At 39.2% G+C, this 25,600-nt stretch overlaps 1 protein-coding gene across 2 annotated transcripts in view; it reads right to left on the bottom strand.

Annotated features, from left to right (window-relative positions):
• The window catches only part of FREM3 (FRAS1 related extracellular matrix 3), a 107,115-nt gene that overhangs the window by 19,514 nt on the left and 62,001 nt on the right, over positions 1-25,600 (bottom strand). Inside the window, exons 4-6 of one of the 2 annotated variants that reach the window (XM_002745319.6) lie at positions 23,498-23,728; positions 20,094-20,219; positions 9,688-9,939 (exon numbers count right to left, since the gene is read on the bottom strand). In XM_002745319.6, coding sequence (XP_002745365.4) covers positions 9,688-9,939; positions 20,094-20,219; positions 23,498-23,728 — 609 coding nt within the window. The remainder of the gene's footprint in view (positions 1-9,687; positions 9,940-20,093; positions 20,220-23,497; positions 23,729-25,600) is intronic. The other variant, XM_035292902.3, reaches the window with a different exon arrangement.

The raw sequence follows: 25,600 nt of genomic DNA, 5'->3' as shown, positions 1-25,600 counted from the left end.
CTGAAAGGAAACTAAACTACTGCTGGAGATACACCACGCACAGGAATTTGACAAGTGGCTAATGCTTAGAAACTCGAATGAACAGAATTATCATTTCATGTCGTTATTCTAAAAAAATTATAATTATGTGGGAAGTGCACTAATACTCCTTGTGGTTGTTTCCTCAAGGCCAAAATAAAATGATATCATTCAAAGCGATCATTAGAATCATGACTGGCAAAATCCGCATTTCTCTAGGGTAGGGACTAAAGCAGAAGCAGCTTCCATAAGAGTCATACACTGGCAGCTGCCACATGAGCACACCACTGGGGAGCTTGAAGATGGGAGGAAGTCACACCTCAGAATTACCAATACTTGCTCTGAAATACCATTAACTCTGACAGAAGACCCTGTCAGAGTTACATACCGTTAACTCTGGAAATGAGCTGTTTTAGGCACTCTGTAGAGTCAAACTTGGGCTTAATGGAATGTGACAAAGCATGACTTCAGTAGTCAGGCTAGGTCAGCATGGTTATATCTGTAGCATGGCCAACTGTTTCGTGCTGTATTTAAGGGAAAATGGCTTTAGCTGAAGTTAGTTCTGCGTGAGACCTAGAAAACAGCAAGAAGCCAAAAGAAGGAGAAATGAGTTGCCTGTTGCCAGCCATCTTAAGACAAAAGGTATTCTGACCTTGGATGTTGAGTCTTTAGGACCCCTGGCAGTTATTTGCCCAGGATGAAGATGGCTGTATTGGCTTGGTGCGATTTCTAGGATCCCATCATCATCAGTTTCCTGCTTATGAAGGGGCTGCCCAGTAGTCTCCTTTAAGGAGAGAATGTGTTAACCAGGGGACTCTGATTTTCAGTTTTCTTTGACTTCGGTTTTCACTGCAATTTATGATTTGTCATTTTGGCACATACATCGTGTCTCTTGTGGGTCTACATCCCGTCTCTGTGCCCACAGACAAAATTGAGCTTCTAGACCTCTGACTCTGGCAGTCGGGTCATGGACTAGACTGACCAGCCAGGGAACTGCTTGTACATGACTGGAAGATGTCTAGGTGGTTTTAGAAAAGAGTGTTGTATCACAGTGCTTTGTAAAGAGATTGTGAAAGGTACATCATCCTATGGATATTTATTTAACCTTAAAACAATTTTGATACATTTTCTCTGATTTCTGGGATAAAAATCAGTGGCAATCAGCTGTTATTGTTTGCCTTATTTCCTTTCTCCCTGTTGTCTCTGATTGTGATGACCTCACATGTGAAATGGCAAAAGCAGTCTGTACTCTAGACATAGTTGATTCATTTAATACATTCCGTAGCCTCAGTAGACTGACGTATTTCTGAGATGAGGATTTCTAGATAAAAGAACAACTTGAAGTAAATATATTGATTTGGAAATAATTTATGTATTATCTATATGAGAAAGAAAAAGAAACCTTTTTATATGAGGAATGCAAGTCCCTTTAAATTATTCAGCCCAGAAAGGCATTTGAAATGTAGCACCTGTCACATCCTACTCACCCTTGAGCTAAATAATACATTTCTTGAAGTCACTTGCTGTGGGGACTCTAGACTAACTGATGTCAAGCAGCCATAAAATGTCATATACCCTATAATTCAACAGTATAGCCAAGCACTAACCAATGTTATTTCTGTAAACCACTGAGAATTCCTGACAAACAACTTTTTGTAATTGCCTTCTGTTTCAGTTTGGACATTTGTTCCTTCCAAATATCTGTTGAAATGTGATCACCAGTGTTGGAGGTGAGGCCAGGTGGAAAGTGTTTGGATCGGGGGTTGGATCTCTCATGAACATCTTGGTGCCATCCTCAAAGTAATGAGTGAGTTCTTGCTCTATGAGTACCCGCATGATCTGATCATTATAAATAGCCTGGCACCTCCTCACCTCTCTCTGTTGCATCTCTCTTGTCATGTGATCTGCACACATCAACTTCCTTTCCCCTTCTGCCATGAGTGGACCTTCTTGAGGCTCTCACCAGAAGCAGATGCTGGCACCATATTCCTGTACAGCCCACAGAACCGTGGCCCAAATAAACCTCTTTTCTTTATAAGTCACCTAGCCTCATGACCCTTTTATAGGAACACAAATGGACTAAGACATTCCATCTCCTGATTTGTTCCTTTTTCTCTAAAATCTTGAGCTTCTTCTTCACTTACTGGAGCACTCTTCAAGGCAACCTGGATGATGTCCCAGGCTGCAGTTGTCAAACTTTGGCTTAGATAAACTCTATATTAACTTTGCCTCAGCTTCTTCTTTTTAGGGGGACATATTCAGGATACTAAGAAAATAATTTAAAGTTATAGTTATAAAATTAATTGTTGATATCTTAAATGATAAAAACAATGGCAGAACTCAAATATCAGGGGTCCTGAGAACTCAAGAGCACAACCAAAATCATTTAGGAAGCTCCCGAAAGGTAACTAGAAGCCACAACTTGACACTTGCCTCCTTTTTAAATTAAATAATATTTTAGTGTGACTTCATGAACAAATCACACGGATGATCATGTATGTGGATTCTAGCATTACATTTTAAGCTTAGCAATATGCTTGATCCTCAATAAATGTTACAGAATCTAAATGCAATTCCCACAATCCAGTAATTATAAATAATGACTTGCTCAGATAAGTATGTAGCAATTCAGACTGTTTACACTGAACTAGGAATCTTCCATCATTAGTTCTGTGCATAATTTTTTTCTCCATTAAAAAGCCTTCATTCATTCAAGGATAATATTATTACAGATCAAATTGGGTAGGATAGAAGGCAGGGATAGACTTTGTAGTTCTGTACTAAGCAGGTGGCAGTTCACTATAAATGTCTCTTGAATGAATTATCTACTTGTTAAGAATCTACTCAAACCATTTCAAATAACATTGCAACTTAACATTTGGATTGTATACTGGATTTTGTGTAATTTTCTTCCTTTCTTTGCTTTTTTCTTTTTTTGAGACAGAGATTCCCTCTTGTTGCCCAAGCTGGAGTGCAATGGCATGATCTCAGCTCACCACAATCTCTGCCTCCCAGGTTCAAGCGTTCAAGAGATTCTCCTGCCTCAGCCTCCTGAGTAGCTGAGATTACAGGCATGTGCCACAATGCCCAGCTAATTTTTTATTTTTAGTAGATACGGGGTTTCTCCATGTTGGCCAGGCTGGTCTCAAACTCCTGACCTCAGGTGACCCACCTCCCTTTGCCTCCCAAAGTGCTGGGATTACAGGCGTGAGTCGCCATGCCTGGCCCTTTCTTTGCTTTTTTTTCCTTCCTTTTTATATTTGATATTGGGAATTTTCTTAAGTTCTCTTCTGAAAATTAGAGGATTTAGAACTACCGTGGTGGCTCACACCTGTAATCCCAGCACTTTGGGAGGCCAAGGTGGGTGGATCACAAGATCAGGAGTGATCTGCCCATGTGAAATGGCAAATGCATCAGTGGGTGGCAGGTGCCTGTAATCCCAGCTACTCGGGAGGCTGAGGCAAGAGAATCAGTGAGCCAAGATAGTGCCATTGCACTCCAGCCTGGGTGACAGAGCCAGACTCTGTCTCAAAAAACAAGCAAGCAAGCAAGCAAGCAAACAACAAACAAAAACTACCAAAGTTTTAAGTAAAAATTAAGTAGGAATATGGCAGGGCTCAAGGATATAGTTCTTCAAGAAATCGATATTAAGACTTCTACTTGTTTTTACATATTCCTATATGTAACTACTCTTAGAGGTAGGTACCACTTAGCTCATCTTACTAGCTTTATTGCTCACATGATGGTTTTGTTGTTCATTCAATGCTGTGGCACTAACAAAATTCAAGTGTTTTGGTTTCATTTTTAGAATATAATTAGCGTTATTCTGTATCTGTGGCCACCATGATTCACAGATGTAACTTTATTATTTGAAATATAAAAAACAAAGTCAAAGAGAGAGAAAAATGTAGCCAAAGTGGTTTGCCAGAATATGCATTGGATTAATTAAGAAAGTGGTGATCACAAGGAAAGCCATTTACAGTCTTTATTCTCTTCCTTCCTCTGACTTTATGTGCAGCCAATAAAGACACTCTCCTTTTAATTTTCTACCACGTAACTCCAAATACTGAGAGGCAATTTACTACTTTGTAAGTGAGCAAAAAGTCTCCTTTTATTATCTTACAATCTTTACTTACTTACTACTTCATAAACAAAGTGGTGATTTAATGCCCTTTCTATTTCTCTGAAAAGTCAAGCATACCCAAGTGTTTTCTTGGGCAGATTACTTATATTGGCTCATGGTTCTTTTTTCCATTGTGGCCAATTTTCATTTCTATACAGACATTTGTTCAGCCTATGAAATGACTGGCAAAATGTGCCAGCTCCTTTTATTTCAGACTTTTGTTCACTTATTAAGTAGCATGTTGTTTGCATCTCTTTCTTCCAGATATTTACTGATGAACAACCGGATTCTTTGTTCAGTTATACACACACAGTCAGCAGGTCTCCACATAAAATGAGACAATGCTACAGACCCACAGTATTAAAACAGGATCAAGGTGCATTACAAAATCCAATTGTTCACCTGTGTGAAGAGAACCAACATGAAAGGGCTGGTATCTCCTCCAGACTACCTACGTTTTGGCTATGTGCATATGAAAACATGTTCTTCAAGAGGTTTGCTTGATAAATGGTACCTGTGAAGTTACTGTATTATTAGCAACTTTTTTTTTTTGCATGCATTTGAAGACAGCTGAAACAATTTTAAACTAATGATGGGGTCAAACTTTACTGACTGGTGGTTTCCTGTGGGTTTTGAACATGAAGGTACATTTTTATTATCAGAAACACTAGATGGCCACCCGTATCACTGCAGTTAGTAACTTTATTTATTTATTTATTTTGAGATGGAGTCTCACTCTGTCGCCAGGGCTGGAGTGCAGTGGTGCAATCTCAGCTCACTGCAACCTGCGCCTCTTGGGTTCAAGCAATTTTCCTGCCTCAGCCTCCCCAGTAGCTGGGACTACAGGCACCTTCCACAATGCTTAGCTAACTTTTTATATTTTTAATAGAGACAGGGTTTCACCATGTTAGCCAGGCTGGTCTCGAACTCCTGATCTTGTGATTTGCCTTCCTCAGCCTCCCAAGGTGCTGAGATTACAGAAATGAGCCACTGTGCCCAGCCCGTTAGTAACTTTAAAAGGAAGAAAATATTTACCTGTGGAAGGTATGGCTATTTCTTAGGGGTAAATGCATCCCAGAACCACATCGCTGAAGGATTGTAGGAGAGTACAAAAGAGTTATGAACACAGGGGGGCAGAAATCTGGGCTTTAACTGGCTGGGCAAACTTGAAAAGCCACTTAGTACATTTTTTTGTGAACCTAGAAGGATTTTAATCTATTTCTTGTCCTTAGGCAAGACTTACATACAAACAACTTAGGTAATACTATATTGCATACTCTCTTCTTAAAAGTATTCAAAAAAAAATCTCTTTCTGCAGTATATTTTGGTATCTAGAACTTTACCAGAAAAATTTTCTTAGCTTTGAACCTGAGATGCAATGGCTGAAAGTTATTATTAATATCCTTTATTTGGTTTCAAGAAAAACTCCAGAATAGTGTTTCCCCCTTGATTATATAATGGTTGGATTCTTCACTGCTGTATCCTCTATGCCTAGCAGAGTTCCTGATACATAATGAGGCTCAACAAGTGCTTTTGGAACTAATAAATTAATAAACAAGTAGTTCTTAATAAATATAAAGTGTGAGGCTAATTCTCAATCCTATTGAATAAAGAATTGACCTATGGTATTCCTGCACAGTCTTGAACCACGTTCTCGATATTGCCTCATTTATGACTCTGCTCAAGCTGTTTCCTCCACCTGAAATGCTGTTGTCCTTCCTTTCTCTATCCTCAAGTTTACCCATCCAGACACAGCACAAATGATACATTTTTCTTGAGCTCCTCCAGCTAGAAGAAATCTCTGGCTTTTCTTGACTTCCTTGGTCCTTCATCTGAGCCTGTCTTGCCTTAATCACTTTTTACCTTGCTCTGTAGTTGGTTCACCGTGTTACTAGAATGGGAATTGAAGATTTGGGAAAAGGACATGCAGTCAGAAGCGGGGAACTCAATGATTAAGAGTTAGGTTGAGCATCCTTGACTTACACTCAGATATGCAATACTCTTGTAGGATTATGAGTGTAGCAGAGAAAGCTGTATTTGCTTAATGATAAGAAGAGATCATCTTTCCATTTCATTCCACAACAGTCACTAAATTTCCTAATTATAAATTGGTAACTTATATAGATATTTCCCCCAGAAACAATATTAACGTTATCAATTTCCTTTAGTTGCCGTAAGAAGTTACCACAAATTTAGTGGCTTAAGACAACACAAATTTATTCTATTATAGTTCTTCGAGTCAGAAGTCTAACTAAAATAAAGGGTGTTATCAGGGCTGTGTTCTAAGTGGAGGCTTCAGGAAGAAATCCATCTCCTTGACTTTTCTAGCTTCTAGAGGCTACCTGCATTCCTCGGCTTGTGGCTCTTTCCTCCAGCTTCAAAGTGCCTCACTCCAACCTCTGGTTTCGGTCATCGGATACCCTTTTTCTCTGTGATCCTCTTGCTTCTCTCTTATAAGGACCCTGCTGATTACACTGGGCCCACTTGGGTAACTCAGGATAATCACTTCACCTCAACAGCCTTAGCCTCAAAGTCCCTTTTGCCATGTAAGGTGACACATTCACAATGTTGGGGGTTAGAATGTGAGTATCTTTGAGGTCCATTATTCAGCCTACAATATTGACCAAAGGACGTGAATGTCTGCTCTTTTGGCAGCCATTCATTTGTTATGATACATACAAACACTAATATTTTGGTTAAGGTGCTCTCTCTTCATTCTTTCGTGTGGTGGTCCCCAAAGTCACCTCAGTTCTGAGCATACCAACAGAGTCATATAATCTCACCCGAGTCCCATTAAATTGCTTGCTTGGATCTAGTATCTGTTGTGTACTTCATGCCTTGTTTCCAGTTATTGTAGTTTTCAGATAAGCTCTGGTTTTTGAGCTTATTCTAAAACTATGTTAGGTAAAGAGCATGCAAAGGAAGAAGAGATAGAATAATTGAAAGTCAGACAATCTCATTCTTCATTTTTAGTTAAAATTTTCAGGCTAGTTTTAAAAGAAATTTCCTTCTAATTATCTGGGTAAAATGATATAATGCACTTGCTTATCAAAATGTAACTCAATATGTACTTGAAAAATGTTAGAGCATATAGCATGAGTCAAACAGGGGTAGGCCTTGGAAAAATAAAAGACAAAATGGATAGCTTAAAATGCATAAATGCATGACCATTCAAGTTTTTGCTTCACCAGTTAACTCTTTTTTACCTGGCTTATTTAGAGCAAAACTTTGACACATATTTTTCTAAGTTCATGACAAAATTTTAATAGAAAAGCTCAGCCTACAGGATGCATCATTTTTGTGTACGGGTAGTGTTTATTAACTAATACCTTCTTCTTAGAATGACTTAAGAATCAAAGAATTATGGAGTGAAAGGGCAACCCAATCAATTCCCTTATTTCATGATTGGGAAACAGAGCCCCAGACAGCTTGACCTAGTCAAGGTTACCCAGAGACAGTGTGTCTCAGGCTTAGAATCCACAATCTCCAGGCCCTCAGCTCAAGCTTTTCTGGCTCAGTTGTTCCACTTTTGATTCTCTTCCTTTTTTTCTCCCATTTCTTTCGTTGTATACTTTGACCTATTACTAGCTTCACTAGAGAAACATAACAGAGACTGTTCTGACACCAATCTTTCTGGCTATAAGAAAAGATGTGATAGTGAAGGGAAAAGGAATTTGAAACTTTTCTGTTTACAAATTTCAACTTTTCATGTTAATTCTTCATCATGATGGAAAAGTAAGCATTGATTATAAAAAGGAGAATATACTGTATAATACAATTATGGATTTCCATAGAAAGTTGAAAATTCATTCAAATTATTTTAAGAAAAACAATCTTTGTTTTAATTCCAATGAAGAAATTTTTGAAAAGAAAAGTACACAATGAAGAAAGCATGGATCTCAGGGCCTATTCTTATTCTTAGCTCTTGATACTTGTAAATATGTGTTTTGGAACTGAACTTAGTCCTTGAAAATTCTTTTTTCTTTTTAACGGAGCAAAACTAGTCTACTGAACATTTCAGAGATCTGGTCCACAGGGTGCAGTATTCCCAAATAAAGTCATTTAGGAGACTAAACAACAAACAAACTGTAGGAGATTGGTCAGGATGGTGGGAGAAGCTATAGGGAAGGAAGAAGGCCTTTTGAAAGGTCAGAATGCTCTGCAAAGCTTCTGGCGAGAATAAAGCTGAAGGCAGCTGATTCTCTTACTCCGAGGCTGAGGGTGAAGAATAGGTAACAAGGGAGTGTAAAGAAATCTACCTAGATAAGTTATTTACTTAATGTTAGTCAGAGACCGACGTTAGATCATTGACATGCAAGATTCCTCCCTGCAAAGGGAGACAACAATGTTAATTACCTACAACTGTGTTGGCTTCAGGCCTTTGACATTATACCAGTACTGAATAAATACAAGCGGCTCTGGCTTATTGAGACTGCTCTCTCCAGCAGTACCCTAGCTGCTCTTATGTAAAATACCAGTGTCTGCATAGTCCTTTCCTCTGCCACTGGCCAGAGTCTGCAGGATAGACTCAGCAACAAACAAACAAGCAAACAAAAGACCACTTTTAATCTCATTCATATTTTCCTTTGTTCTATGGTTGTTATGAAGACATAATTTCAAACAGAAGATGATAGTATACGATAAATTTACCATACCTAACTGGAGGGTGTATAAACTGTTCAAACTTTACAAATCTGTGTTTATCTCTTGGCATAGCTCTCAGTTTAATGGAAGCTTTGTGTTGCATCCATAAAGCAGTCATATTAATTTTGGGTCTAGATTAACAGCCCAGTCTAACCCTTCTTAGGCCTGAGCTCAGCAACTCACAGCCACTCAAATCCTGATAGAAGCATGGTTGAGAGATGAAGCAGTCAAACTAATATGAGATTAGTAATAACACAGTCTGATCCTGGCCTTGTCTTTATTACCATTTTCTGTTAAAAGTGCTCCTTATAGAAAGGGCAGGTGAGACCTAGGAAAAGCATACTGGGCTTGATATTTTATGTTGTGTCTGAGAGGGGAGGGTTGGTGTTGAGGAATGAGGCAACCCTCTCTTCTCTGGCCAAATTTCAGCTGGGCTCCTCAGGGACTGGAAACAAATGCCCTGCTGGGTAACCATAAAGAGGTCCAGATGCTAACACGTGGGGCTCCATCTTGTCTTTGTACCACTTGACAACTCACACCCTTGCTGTGAGGGATGATCCTTTCACTGCTAAGATGAGGGTCCTCTTGGGGTAGTTCTGGTTGGGTGATTAGATACTTGACTTAGGTCTTCTTCCTAATTTCCTTCTAAGTCTTAGGTCACCTCCTTGGGCTATGCTTTTCTTGTGTCATACCCAAATATTTAATCTTCTTGCATGGCTATTTTGTTGTTAGTGTTGGTGATGTCTATGCATTTGAAGAGCTACTCACAGTTTTTGGAGAAGAAGGAACATAAAATATTCTTTTAAAGACAAGTTAAGCTACATTTGCCTTTTCACTGTTGGAAGAATGTGTGAGAAGAAGGAAGCTATTGCCAAAGGTTGGGAAGCAAGAAATAGACTTACCATCATAACGATCAGCCATGATAGTCACCTTAGTGGTGGGGAATCTGGCTCCCAGCTGTCCTCCCACTGGCAGCCTCAGTGAAACACTGAAGGATTCCTCCTCTTCATAAAGGGAGTCGTTGATGATCAGGACCCTGCAGGTCTTCTGTGTCTCGTTCTTGCCAAAGTGGAGGATGCTGGTGTGATCTTCTGGACGTGAGATGTAATCAGAGAATGATAATACTGTGGAAGAAACTGTGCCTGTGGCAGAACCTACAAAAATAGGAGAAGGAACAGGGAGGTTGAGAAGAAATAGAATTCCAAACAAGAAGCATGTTTGTTTTCTTTAACCTATTTTTAGATAATAGCTATCTGAATGATACAATGTAATTACACTCACAAATGTTAACATAATCAGAAGGCTTCTGGAATAGACTCTGGTATTTTGACATGATCTAGATTAGTGATTTTTTTAAATAGAGTATACTGAATAAAGTTGTTTATACTAGGGGCTAAAAAACAGGATCACAGGATGCTGGGGCTAGCTTAGCTCAATTATCTCATATATAGATGGGAAAACTGAGGTGCAGTGAAATCAGGACTAGAGAATCCACAGCATGAAAATGGTATAGATTTTTTTCCTGCTGCTGCTCTGCCTATCGTGACAAAGCTGTGCACAGCATCTTTGTAATCTGATCATCATACAGCCCAGCTAGAATTCCTTGTATGACACCGTAATATGGCCAGAATGATATCTTATTTTGCAAGGAGTGCAGGACTGATTAGAGTATTTCAGTTTACATCCAGTGTGTTTTAAATGTTATTTTAATAATTTCCTTGGATTAATATTCACCAATGTGGATGCACAGTTTGAAGAGTTTTGACCAGTGCTTATAATCATGTGACCACTGTCACAATCATAACATAAAACTTTTTTTATCCATCCACAAAAGTTGACTGTGTTTCTTGCAATCCATCTTCTTCCCGGTCTCCCAGGCCTTGGAAATCACAGATCTGCTTTGTGTCATTATAGATTTATTTGCCTTTATGAGAAGTTTTATACAAATGAAGCATATGTTTTGAATATTTCATTTAGCAGAATGCTTTTGAGATTCATCTATGTACAGTGATTTGTTTTCCCTTTTATTGCTGACTATTGTTTCCCATTGTGTGGCTATACCACAGTTTGTTTATCCATTTACCGGTTGCTAATTTGGGTTATTTCTAGTTCTTAAAAACTGTAAATAATGCAGCCATGACTATCCAAGTATGAGTCTTTGAGTGGGTATGCATATGTTGGTGCAAAAGCAATTGCGGTTTTCCCATTACTTTTAATGGCAATAACCACAATTACTTTTGCACCAACCTAACAATTTTTTTCTAGAATAAATACGTAGGAGTAGGATTTCTAGGACTTGATGCAGTTTTTGCAGTTTTAAAACAGCAGGTCAGGCTCAATGGCTCACACCTGCAATCCCAGCACTTTGGGAGGCCAAGGTGGGTGAATCACAAGATCAGGAGTTTAAGACCAGCCTGACCAATATGGTGATACACTGTCTCTACTAAAACTATGAAAATTAGCTCGGTGTGGTGGTGCGCACCTGTAGTCCCAGCTACTCAGGAGGCTGAGGCAGGAGAATTGCTTGAACCCAGGGGCAGAGGTCGCAGTAAACCAATATTGTGCCACTGGACTCCAGCCTGGGTGACAAAGCAAGACTCCATCTCACCTCTCAAAAAAAGAGAGAAAAGAAAAAAACTAGCAACACATAGGTTTAGAGCTAAAAGACTGAAAAGTATTCATTGTAATTTAAATGATTTAGGCAGACCAGATTTAGGCAGAACAAACACTATAAAATAATATTATACCAGATAGGAAGTTTTTGAAAAGTATAAATATTTCCCACCATAGAGCATTTTAGTAAGAAGCAATGGGGAGGTTCTGGACTGGATGCTCCAGGCTTGTAAGAGTGTTTCTTGCTTATAGCTTTGGTACATGCACAGATGCATAATGACACCACTGTCATCTAAACATCAGTACAAGTTGGTGTCCATCACTACACATTGCCTGTACAGATCTAGGTTGCTAAAAAGTGATAGTGGTCTCCAACTGACCTCAGATGCTTTGCTCAGAAGGGCACTGACTAAAGTGTTTCAGAATGGTTTTTGTTGAAAGAACAAAAATTTTAGAATTATTCAAAAGTAACAAATTGACTGTTTTGCTATTCTGGTAACAAAAAAATTGTTAGAGTTGAGGAGTTGATGAAAATAAAATGTGTTTGCTAGGGCAGAGGGTAGAAACATCAAAATGGAGAGGCACAAGGGGGACTATCACTTGGTGGGGAAGCTAGCTGAGTTTTGTGGAGGTCTATGCTTTGAAACCTTATTATTTCATGAGATTCCTTCCCTGGGGAAACGTATGCTTGAAAGAGTTTCCGCGCTCGAGTCAAGCAGGATAGGCTGGTTCTCGAGATATGAGACATAGTTCTATCACTGAATGCCTAAGACAGGCACTCTCCAGTTAAATGGGGAAAGAGGTGAGGGGCTAGCAACATAGAAAGGCTCTCAGGATAAGATGAAACACTGTCAGAGAGACCTTCTGTGTTCCAGGGCACATGGACAAAGGGAAAAAGGTCTTAAGCTCTTACAGCAATCTGATTAAATAGCAAACAACTTTTGGAATGCCTTTTAAAGAGCCAGATGTTTAAACAGAACTCTACCTTGGAGAACACAAGTCTCAATTTCGCCTAGCCATCAAGGGTGCAGTATGTTGGTATGACAGTGATATGACAAAGAACCTTGTCAGAAACTGCATGTTAACTCCTCAGGATAAATGCCAAAAGCAGATACTATACACCCTAGACTCACATAGTAAGTATCGAATACTGTCTTCACTAAATATAACTATCTGTATTAAACCTCTTTCTCAATATATATCACCTAATGAATATTCAAATAATGATTGATTTATAGTTCATGAAACAAAAGCAGTTGAGATTTTTCTTTTTCTGTTTAATTTTTTTTTTGGTTTTTGTATTTGACCAATCCACTGGTTGACACAGATATGACCTTTAAGAAGGTTGATTTCTGGGTTAAATGAAAGACTGAAATATAACACTTCTTGAAAATCATTTGGCTGTTGAACTCTTTTAGAGCAGAAATCAAGACAATATGTTTTAGCAAGATTTTTAAACAAAAGTTGATGAAAAAGTTGTCTGTGTAAATTGTATTTAATGAAAAAATTCTGTTGATCTAAATGGAATATTCCTTTTAGGATTCTAGAAAATTTACTTTGGGAAACGCTTTGATTAGTTATACTCAATAGCTGAGAATGTGAATACTGACATTCATTTACATAGTAAAACAAACAAATAGTATTTTAGCTTCAGCAAGTTAAGAATTCTCAGGACTTAGAAAATTCTGTTCTGAAAACATCAAATATATTCTGAGATAAAAGATACTGTCCCTGGTGATCGTCTGTACATATCCCATATTTAACAGTGAAGAGGCTTCAAGGAGTAGAAGTGTATGATTTCCAGGTTGGTATCAAAGACACTTTAGTAATTGGGTCTCAAAGCTTGTTTGAGTGGCTTGACCAGTGGTAGTGCATAGTATCTTTGTGAGAAACATTAAAGAAGATTCATTGTTTGCAGGGGTAGATTATGAGGCATGATGGATTACAGTTTTAATGGGTATGGGTTTAGTTCTCCAAAATTAAGTTTAAAACCAAAGATTCATTTCATATTAACCTAGGAGTTCCCTCCCTTAGCATGCTGATGTGCTAAACAGTGTTTTCCAAGCTGCTCTCCAAACAAGTCACACAAAGCTGATTTGCAACCTTTGCTGATTTTTGTTGTATTAATATTTCCACCATAGCCAACTTCAACTAACAATGTGAAGTCACTGAGCACAGAGTAGGGAAGAGGTGCACAGAATCAGCTTTTAAGAGCAGTTACTAGCTGGATCCAGCATACCACTTTATCCATGATAATGATGGCTTCGATTTCCCCTGTCCAGGCCCCCCTCACCTCACGGGCAACCTAAGAATTTGTGAGATTATTTTTAAAATTAATTATTTATTTACCAAAGAGTATTTACAGCTCAGTCTCTGTGACTACATGTTACATTTGCATTACAAAAATCATAAATGTTAAAATCAGAGAGAAAGTCTTATTAAGGAACTACACTCAAAGGTAATTAAACCATTATATTATGTTGTTTGATTACTTTATGAGGTAGCCAGGACATTTTTATCAAATAAGGAAACTGAGGCAGAGAACGTCCCATGTTATCTAAGGAGTCGAAGACCCATCTCCTGAGTATCAGCCTGAAGCACTTTTCACTTTCTCACATTGTCTTTAGTTATTTGATTATAAATTCTTTTAAACACATGATTTTCCTTTAATATATACATTTTAATAGGGCAGCAAGACAAGCAATCAACCCTTTTAAAGAGCAGCAGCTAAAACCTGGTTGGAGCAGGAGGCTTTCAGAGCCCCAGGCACAAGTCACTTCCTGCCCCAGCAGGGCTGATGACTGAAGGGAGGTGGGGGAACCAGACGAGAGAAGAGGAGGGTAGGAAAGGCTGGGCTGGAGCAGCATGGGAGCTTCTATCTAGAGGGGATTTGGGGACTTTTGTTTCCAGCAGACTGGCCAGTCAGGTATTCTGGGATACCCTCACATTAAAAAACAACTAGACAAAAATAATGATTCTGGCTTTTCTGTTCTTATAGGATGTAGGGAATATTGTCAAATGTCAAATAAAACCCTCCCCACAAACAATACACAATTGAATTTAAAAAAACCTAAAACAAACCATAAAAACCCTCCCTCGACCTGAAATCCATAGAAGCGATTCCCGTTCAGTAGGTGGTATCCCCACAAGAGCAGGTGCACTATCACCACTGCAGGTGGAGATAGGCCTTGGGCATAGGGCACCTCACAGAGCTGACCAAGAAGCTGCGGTTACACCTGAGGATACAGGGCAATAGGAGTGTGTCTGGATCAGTAGTACCTTCTGAATCCTAGAATAAGCAAAGGAAACCTTTTTGGAGGAAAACATTTTCAAGTGGAGCCCTCAGATCTTTCACAGATTCAGATCAAATACATACAAGATTTTAGATGTATAGAAAAGACATCGCTACAAAGACAACTTTTAGATGAAAAGCAAACTTCTTAACAACAACGGAAGCCAGAATACAGTCGAATAATAACTGTAAAATGCTGGGAGAGTATTACTGTCAATCTAGAATCTCAAGACAGGAGTTGAAATAAAGACACATTCTGATAAACGGAAAGTAATGAGAGTTTGCCCCCAGAAAACCTGCAGTAAGGGGATTTTTCAATCATGTGATTTGTACTTCAGGAACAGAAAATGATAATCCCCCCAAACTGTCTGAGGTGGAAAGTATAACTTCTATAACCTATGAACACATCTACAACTAAATAAACTAACACAGAATCTTTTTTTTTTTTTTGAGACGGAGTTTCGCTCTTGTTACCCAGGCTGGAGTGCAATGGCATGATCTCGGCTCACCACAACCTCTGCCTTCTGGGTTCAAGCAATTCTCCTGCCTCAGCCTCCTGAGTAGCTGGGATTACAGGCACGCACCACCATGCCCAGCTAATTTTTGTATTTTTAGTAGAGACGGGGTTTCACCTCATTGACCAGGATGGTCTTGATCTCTTGACCTCATGATCCACCCACCTCGGCCTCCCAAAGTGCCGGGATTATAAGCCTGAGCCACCATGCCCAGCCCACAGAATCTTTTTTAAAAGAAAAGAAAGAAGAAAATCTTTCACCTGGATATGCTTGGAATCCTTTCAAAATTTTCTGCTTTCTACCTCCTTCTTAGGAGGTGACCCAGAGAAGAAGTCCAGTCAGAGAAGTGGGGCTGGGTCCATGGCTTGTGATTTCTACGCAGTTCTTTTTAACTGGATAGAATAGATCGTTAAAAACCTCAACATATTTGACTTGTTTCTGACCAAAAACCATAGGATGATTCAATACTGTTCCTACTCATTTGATTTTAGGTTCTGTGGTTTGTTCTCCATTGGCCGTTCCTTTCAGTAAGAGCAGTTTTCTAACAAAAGAGTGACTAATGAGAAGAAAAAGATAGATGAGATTTTTCTTAAGTATGAAATAGGGCCAAGAAATGTCTAATTTGCAAGTCTTTACTTAAAGAATCCTTGAGCTTAAAGCATTTCATTATATAGCAATAGTTTTTAGTTGGGCTGATTTTACCTGCTAGGGGACACTTGGCAACATCTGGTGACATTTTTGGGGCTTACAGCTAGAGGTGGGGGATGCTACTTGCATTTAGTATATAGAGGCCAGGGATGCTGCTTAACATACTCTTCTTTAAGATTTCCTCTTGAAAGTACCAGATACAGCCAGCTCCATATAACATTAGCAACTCTTGTGTTTAAGCTCGTTTTACTCCACTACAAAGCACAGGACAGTCCCCACAATAGTTATTCATAACATTAATGGTGTCAAGGTTGAAAAGAGAAAAAAGAATAAATTCTCCTTTGCCCTGGAAGACAGAGGATTTGGCAATAAACAGATAATTTATTTTAAGAGATTTAAAACCAACTGCAAGGACAAACTTTTGCAATGCATCTTCAAGATCTTCATGTTTGTTGCATTTGCCTGTGTGTCTAGAGATAGATAGCCCTATTGTCTGTTCTTTAACTAAGATTTCCTCTTGAAAGCACCAGATATAGCCATTTCCATATAATGTTAGCAACTCTTGCATTTAAGCTAGTTTTACTCCATTTGGGAAGTAAAAAGTGAAGGGGAGAAAAAACAAGCTAGGTGAGGTACTCCTTGGGGTCTTTCTCCTTAGCTAGCTGATCACCGAAAGGATGTGCCTAATTCTCTTTCATTGCTGCACTGGGGCTCTAGTTTGGGTCTTGTAATAATGGTAAGTGCGTGGGAGCTAGGTGGTGTGGTTGAGGCCAGACAGACCAGCTATTGTAGAAAGTGTACTCATGCTTTGCTCTGGGCCTCAAGTTGGGCTTCTTCTGGTGTTAGTGGCATATTTTCTGTCTACAGCCAACGTGTCCAGCAGACAATGGTGCTAAGGTCTCTCAGATGTGAATGAAAGAGACAAGATGGTAAACAGCTCAGTTGGATATATCATATGCAATTGCTAAGCTGGAAGGATTCACTGAGGGTCTGTTCATCCCTTGGAAAGAGCTATGCTGCAGAAGGACCATCCAAATGAATAGGGAAGCTCAGAGTGTCTGGCAGGGAGTTAGAGAGGATGGGGGGGTGCTGCTTCCCTAAGTGGGAGGGCTACACCTAAATTTAGCTTCTTATAGGATTCCCTATAGAATCCAACTTCCCACGTGATTTGCAGATGTGAAAGCTGGCATGCCTGGAAAGCTCCCTGCATAGCTGGTGCATAACTCACACTGCTTGACACTTCAGCCTTGACCCCCGGAACCCCACATAAGAAGGTATTTTTATGTTTGTGGTTAAAAAAAAAGAAAATAAAAAGAGAAAAAGATATAACAGAGTTAGGGGCTCTTCCTGGAACACTAAGCCGCTGTATGCATGGCATCTTGACTCTTGCATACCTCTTGGTGGAACTGAAACTGAGGGCTAAGTTGATTAAGTTCGCCAAACTTAACCTGTCTTGCTTGCTTCTAACAGCTTACTTATGGTTGGTCTTAAAACTCCCACTTAGTAGCCAGGTATGGTGGCACACACCTGTAATCCCAGCACTGTGGGAAGCCAAGGCAGGAGAATTGCTTGAGGCCAGGAGTTTAAGACCAGCCTGGGCAACATAGTGACAACTCCATCCCTACAAAAAATTTAAAGAATTAGCCATGCATAGGTTGGTGCCTGTAGTAGCAGCTACTCCAAAGGGTGAGGTGGAAGGACGGCCTCAGGCTCAGACCAGGAGTTTGAGCCTGCAGTGAGCTGTGATGGAGTCACTGAACTACAGCCTGGGTGACAGAGTGAGACCCTGTCTTAAAATCCTCTCCCAACCTACCAAGAAAACAACAACAAAAAACTCCCACTAGCAAATCGCTTAGTCAAACAATATATAACTAAACTCCCACTAGCTTCCTTATAGATAACATCTCTGTGGGGCACTATAGTAATGTTGCATAAAGTTGTTTTTCAGGAACGAGGGGACAGCTGTCATCTAGTTCAAGCTGGTCGAGACCACTGACGCTTCAACTGGACCTGCTCGTGTGACCTTTTGATGTCAGAGGGTCAAAGGCTCCAACCTCAGATTGTGCCAACACTGCCATTTTGTGCATACATGTCCTGTGAAGAACCGTGTAGCGTAATTAGGTTTGCACAGGAGCCCTGATTACCTCAACCTTCCCTACTTGCCAATTACCTTTCCCCATGCTTTCGACGACTCTGCTTTCTATTTCACAAGTACCCCAAACCCTCTTTTCAAAGAGATGAATTTTGATTTGTTCTCTTGTATCTTTGTATGGCGGCCTTGTGAAGAAAATCTTTTCTCTTGCAAAACCTGTCACCAAGGTGATTGGCTAGCTGTGCACAAGCAGAATGAACCTGGCCAATAACAGAATTACAGGAGTGAAAGTTGTAAACCTTATACTCATATTGTGTGCCGTTGTGGAATTTGTTCTTACCTACTCCCCATGTATACGTAAATATCTCAGAGGATGAAAGTTCAATTTGGTTATTTAAACATCTCTGGAAGTTGTGTTAAGGTAAATGTTTAACAATTACTTATTTATATAAGTAAAATGAACACAGGAGTATGTGTCTATCCTTTTTAACCTTTCAAATATAAACTGTTAATTCTCTGGAATATAAACTGTTGATTCTAGAAAAGACAGCAGAAGACTTTTCACTGAGATTTAGATTTGATCCGTGATATTTGAAAACACCTGGACAGAAATGTACAAAGTCTTTGACCCTTATATTTTCTAACATAACTGTATTAAATATGGTGAGAATTGGAAACATTATTTATTATTGAGTGGAGCAAAGGAGGCAGTGGAATTGGGTTTGGGAGACCTCTTCTAAAAGGTTAAAAAGGATAGACAGCATATCTACATGTGTATGTAGGTGGGAGCTACATACACAGTGCAATGGAAAACAGACTCATGCTTTGTATGTTACTAATAATTCACAAATACTAAAAATGGCTACAGGTAAGTGAAGGAGGCAACTAGTTTTATGCTGTGTTTTGCTGGGGATCTCAAGGCCCTACCATTAGAGTTTCCATCTGCCAAGGTACTGCGTGCCCTTGCTAAATGATTAGTCCATCATCAGTGTTCACAGACAATGTTGTGGGGGTATAATGTTAAAAAATTGTTTGGGAGAGAAAGAAAAGCTGGAGGAATAGATTCTTCTTCACTGACGTACCAATAAGCAGGAGCATTGATTTTGAGAGACCGAATATACAGATGGACAATGGCCATACCACATATAAAAAGAGAACTCTGACCCACAAACTGCAGCAATTAGTCCAGGAAGCCAAGCCACCATCTCTGTAGCAATCATTAATCAAATAGTCAAGACTTAATAACTGCAAGCCTCTCTAATTTCTGCTCCCACTTTGAATTTAGGACCAACCAGAGAGAGCCAAATATGCTCTCCTTACCAATCAGATCGGATGCCTGCTTCTACTAAGCGGATCTCCAGATTCCCAGGCCAACAGCTTCAAATCAGGGCATACCTGATACCTTTCCTTTTTCTGCTCTAAAGTTTTCTCATGCTTCTGCCTGCCTGTGAGTCTGTCACATGCAAGTGATGGTGGCTGACTCATTGGTACTGTGAGCTCCAAATAAACAGCCTTTTCTTGGTGTCATTTGGGTGGTCTTCATTTATTTCTGCAATTTTCGTTTTCTGCATAGTTACTAATGAGATGTTAGAGAATCTGACCCTGCAGGGATGAGACATGAGACAGCTAAATTTGGCTGTATAGAAGTGGTCAAAAAGAATGGAACCTTGTTGTGGGTGCACAGATGCCTGAACTCATGGTTGGGGGGCATCTGTGCTTGTGAGATGGGGAGAAAGGAGAAGAGAAACTGAGTAGTATATACAGATTATTTTACAATATTGCCCGGAGGCAATGCTGACCATTAAAAATAAGAATCTTGAATTTATAAATTTTTGACCATCATATATAAACTGTGTTGACGTAAAATGTCTCATTTGATGCTCGTTAATGTCTCATTTGACTAACCCCTTCGTGGATTCATCAAAATAGATATTTTAATCTCAATTTTGAATAAAGTTTTATCCCTGGTTGAGGAGACCAGCTCAGAAGAGTAGCAAAGGGGGTTTTCAGCAGGGCGTGCATGATGAGGGGCCCAGGCATCCAGCATCTTAACTCTGCTTTGCTCACCCGCTGTGCTACTCCCAGAATTACCACAATCCTGTTCTCATCATCTTATTCCTGCAAACAGGACCCCACAGAGCCTCATACCTTGACATGTGGAGCAAATGACCATTAGTTCCTGGCTTGCATCTCCAGATCGTCTTACTGGAATCAAAAGTTCCCCAACGTCCTCTTCTACTTTGTATTCCGCCTCTGGAATATAAACTGTTGATTCTAGAAAAGACAGCAGAAGACTTTTCACCAAGATTTAGATTTGATCAGTGATATTTGAACACACCTGAGCAGAAATGTACAAAGTCTTTGACCCTTATATTTTCTTTTTTTTTTTTTTTTTTTTTGAGACGGAGTTTCGCTCTTGTTACCCAGGCTGGAGTGCAATGGCGCAATCTCGGCTCACCGCAACCTCCGCCTCCTGGGTTCAGGCAATTCTCCTGCCTCAGCCTCCCGAGTAGCTGGGATTACAGGCACGCAGCACCGTGCCCAGCTAATTTTTTGTATTTTTAGTAGAGACGGGGTTTCACCATGTTGACCAGGATGGTCCCGATCTGCTGACCTCGTGATCCACCTGCCTCGGCCTCCCAAAGTGCTGGGATTACAGGCTTGAGCCACCGCGCCCGGCCGACCCTTATATTTTCTAACATGATTGATTGTATTAAATATAATGAGAATGGGAAACATTATTTATTATTGAGTGGAGCCAGAAAGGCAGTGGAATTGGGTTTAGGAGACCTCTTTTGAAAGGTTAAAAAAGATAGACAGAATTAAAATGGAAAACAAAAATCTTGCAGCAATTTCATGTCTTTTTTTTTCTTCTGAGGTCAAATTTTAAGTCTTCTAAATGGAGATCATGTATTTCTGTCCTTGCTTTACTTTTACTGTTTATTTTTAATATTTTAACAATCAAGTACTCTAATTCATTAATGAGGAAAACTTTTCTTGCTTCATTCAACAAACAACTTACTTAACATTTATTGAACAGACACTGTGCGTAAGACACTGCGCTGGTCATTTAATATGCTGAGAAAAATAAGCTACGGGTCCTTCCCTCAATTTTAAAGATAATATTACTGCTGAACTTAACTGAGTTGTGAATATGTGCACACATGTTTGTGTGTGTGTATATGTGTGTGCACACACCTAGACGTTATCAAAACATTCATTGAAATATCGATATGAATATTGGTTATGTCTTGTTGATGGGATTATGTGTACTATTTTTTTGTGGGGGCTAAGAGATTTTAGATGTTTTCCAAGGCTTTTTATTAAGCACGCATTGTGCAATTAAAATATAGGTGCTTATTTACAAATAAAGTTTAAAAGGAGGCTGTTCCAATGCATTGCATGAAGTGGAGAACTGTAGGAACTATCTATGAAACCACATTTAATTTCCTCAGTTCTTTTCCTCATGTTATATATACACCTAGATTCTTCCTCTTAGTGATGAGACCAAAAAGGGAAAAGATTGTAGGCAATCAATTTTTTTTTTTTTTGAGACAAGGTCTTACTCTGTCACCCAGGCTGGAGCAGTATAATATCACGATCTTGGCTCACTACAACCTTTGCCTCCCAGGTTCTAGCGATTCTCATGCTCCAACCTCCTGAGTAGCTGGAATTACAGGTGTGTGCTACCATGCCTGGCTAAATTTTGTATTTTTAGTTGAGATGCAGTTTCGCTATGCTGACCAGGCTGTTCTTGAACTCCTGGACTCTAGTGATCTACCTGCCTTGGCCTCCCAAAATGCTGGGATTACAGGTGTGAGCCACTGCACTCAGCTGACAATCATCTTCCTTTTTTTTCTTTTGGAACTATTACTAAATGATAATTCAGAATTCAATGTTAAATTATCTAGCTATTACATATTAATTTTTTTCTTATTTGCTTTCCTGCCTACATTAGCTTCAACAGATACAAGCATCAGCCTCCAGGAAAACACTGGCCCTGAGTCACAGGGAGAAAAGAACAGTGATAATTTTCTCTCCTCCATTTTACCCATGTGGTAGTTCGCTATCTTGACATCTTTCTATTCAAAACGTTGGCATCATGGAAGAAGCTAAAAGTAAATGAAAATTATCAATGTTGTGTGAAAAAATAGATACAATAGGACTAAGTTATTCAGTCATGTCCTCTATTTTTTTGAATCTGGAAAGCCTGTTTCTATATGCTCTTCTAATCAAAATTGCATTTATTTTTCAAGATTCAGCTCAAACTCTGCCTCTTTCATGAGCCTTAATTACTTGGAACCATGATGATCTGTCTATGTTCTTCTCCCATAGTGCTCAGTGTTTTCCCCATGGGTCTTACATTTGCTTCATAACTGATTCATGTATCAAAGTGTTGTGTTCAACAAAACTGGTCTAATACCTGGTTCATTAGACCAGTTGTGGGGGCAGTGTTTTCTGCTTCTTTTGTATCTGCCAAAGAGCAGATCATATAGAACAGTACTTCTCAAATTATGTTGTAACAAAACCGAAACTCAGAGATTTTAAAAGACATTCCTTGAAAATGATGAAAAAAAAAGAGAAAAATATCCATAGTCCAGTTTGGAAAAATTAAACACAATTAAATGTGCTTCTTTAAAGGAAAGTTTCTCAGAATCCTTAATATGTTAACATGAATTATGATGCCTCAAAAGTGGAATGAAGTTCGAAATGGTTCCTAGACTTGTTTGACAATGAAAAGCTTTCCATCCCCTGTGGATGTCTATTACACTAATGTTCTCTTATGCAGTTCAGAACATGCTAATGCAGGGGATTCTTCATCGAGCCTTGTGGAGCTTAAGTCCTGCTCCTGGGTTGTAAGCTATGCACTTCCAGGTGGTACATGACCTCTTTTAACTACTGTGTACAATCAATGTGCTTAATTAAAATTCAGTGATGAATACAAATCCCCTGCTCCCTTTAGGGAATATTCTTCTACTTCCAAAAAAGGGACAGCAAAGCATGATTACTGCTCAGATTTCTCTTCCTTCTAATTTATCTGGGGAGATGTTTGCTGAAAGAATGAATGCATAAAATGAACCAATGAGTTCAAGGAAATGATGGACAATAATAACAAAACTTCAGGGAACACATGTTAAAATGAATGAGTTGGCTGGTACCCAGGAGCCACATCTAGGACAATCAAGTGTCTGAGTCCCCACTTGATCTGGCTGTGAAAAGATGGGGGCCCTGGAATGAGTCCTGAGGATTAGCCATCTGGGAGCAGAGCTGCTTCGTACCTATAGAGTGCAGAAAGCATGCAGTAAGGACTTGTATATATATATTACAGGAATGCTGGTAAAGATCCTCTCTAGTTAATCTCCTATATTCTCTTTCAAAAATCCTGAGAGCAAAAGAAAAATTATTGTCTATAGAGTGATTTACTTCACTTTAAATCCTAAATGGATATGAACACATCTAGTGGCTTACAGAGCCTGAGGGAAGTATGAATGCTGGAAATGGAGCCACAAACCTGTACTAGTTAATAAAGCAAATCAATCAGTGTCACATACCATCTCCAGGGTCTACAATTTCAACTGTTGCCATTTCTGGAAACTCCAGTGCAGCCATGAGAGGTTCTGACAGAATGATCTGGAAGGTCTCTGATGTCTCATATTCATTGTCAGGTATAATTCTCACCCTTAATGTGGCTGTAGTCTGTCCAGGATTGAATTGGACCTGTTTATTGCTCTTCCATTTAAAATCTTTATCTTTTTTTGCAGTTTCATCTTTGGTACCAATGCCTGAATAAAAATCAGAAAACTATAAACATAGTCAAGTGACTGAAGGCACGTTCTCCTGTCAAAGTGGTTTCTATTATTAACACAAGTAGATAACATAGAAATTTCTTTTTGTAAATGATACTTCCTGGCTAAGAGAGTGTACGTAAGCAGAATTGAATAAAATTGAGAAGAAAACATGGAAGGGTGTTGGTGTCACCACATACGGGGGTCTGTCTTGCAGACTTTGACTCAATGATGAATGAATAAAGTACACTGTCACACAGATATTATGATTTGCTAGTTCAGCTGAGGGTCTGTGGCCACTTACAGACTCCTTTGAGGGCTCTGTAAACAGCTGGATCTGCCAGCCCTCCCCAGCTAGTAAGACTTGCATTTATTTAGTAAAGTTTAATTGACAAAGACTTGAGTCAACACCACTAGAGGTTGATTAAAGGACAGGTTCTGATGCTTAAAGCAAACAATATTAGTAGGTAATTTCCTTAGTCAATTTCCTTTTGAGACAGCCATCTGGCTCAAAGATTAGCTTTAAGACTACATGAGTAAACAAGCTAGATAGGTAAACTACTCATATTCCTTTGTATTAGCATCTTAATCTCTCTGGCTCCTGCAAACAAAAGTAGAAGAATATTCCCTAAAGTGGGAGATGGGGGATTAGTATTCATCTCTGAATTTTAAGTAAGCACATTGATTACATGCAGTAGTTCTGCCTTCAGTGAAGAACTATAGAAAAAACCTTTAGGCCTTCCAAAAGGGTTTTAGACTATATTCTATAACTTTCTCTGATATTTTTCCCTTAATATTTTTGCCACAACCTTGAGTGAATTCCCACAGAAGGGGAATTGACAGACAGAAAGAAGAGAACAGAGAACAGTCTTATTTAACTTATTTATTCTAGCAACATTTACTGAGATCCTCTGATGTGCCAAACTATACCAGATGCTGGGGATTCAGAGATGAATAATAAATTGTCCCAACCCCCAGAAAGTTCACAGTCTCAAGAGCAAGACACTAGAATACAAACTCTATGGAGGTAGAGATCTTTGGCCATGGTGTTCACTGATGAACACCATGTTTGGTGTTAGGACAGTGTTTGGCATGTAGTAGGTATTCAATAAAAATTTTTGAGTGACCATTTTGTATCTGATAATCTCAATTCCTACAGCCTTTGGAAGAATGACCCTGAAAGTTGTTTTCTCATGCAGATTCTTATTTGTGGTGGCTTGTTTCCTCATATGTTTAGTGATTTTTTGATTGTAAGAGAATTCTTAGTAATTTTTCAGGCAATTAGTGCAATGTTGGTGAAAATGGAGAGAGACAAGAGATTTGAACTCTGTTAGGAAACAGTAGTTAGTAACTTACTGAAGAGACTAAACAACAACAGCAAAATAGTGTTAAAATACTCAGTGTGAGAGACAATGGTGAAAGGCGTTACCCCATCAAGACTAAATAGACCTTCCTCTCAGCCCAAAGTGCTCAAGCAGCATTCTTATATTTTTTGGTCTTGATTTTAACATACCCAGAAAGCAATACTTAGGCCTCACCATTTCAGATGTCATTATAAGGGTTAGTTACATTTTGCAGTTGTTTGGATGTGTGAAATCACATATGGTGACCTGACACCAGCTATGGTGAAAACTTGATATAAAGTAAGATTATTAGCCCCTCATGCAATTCCTTGTCCTCATTCTCAAATAATCTGAAACCTCGTAAAAGATACCCAAAGCTATAGAACACGAAAATAATTTCAAAGGTAGACTAGCTAGTGTTGCCCTTGCAAAACTGCTGAAGAAAACCTGCATAATAGGTAGAGCCTCTTTGGCCACGTGTTGGAAGTAGAGAACATAAAGAAGAGTGAATGATGTCCTCAGCCAA

This window comes from Callithrix jacchus, chromosome 3 (genome assembly GCF_049354715.1).
Source record: "Callithrix jacchus isolate 240 chromosome 3, calJac240_pri, whole genome shotgun sequence".
NCBI lineage: Eukaryota > Metazoa > Chordata > Mammalia > Primates > Cebidae > Callithrix > Callithrix jacchus.
This window is presented reverse-complemented; position numbering and strand designations above follow the sequence as displayed.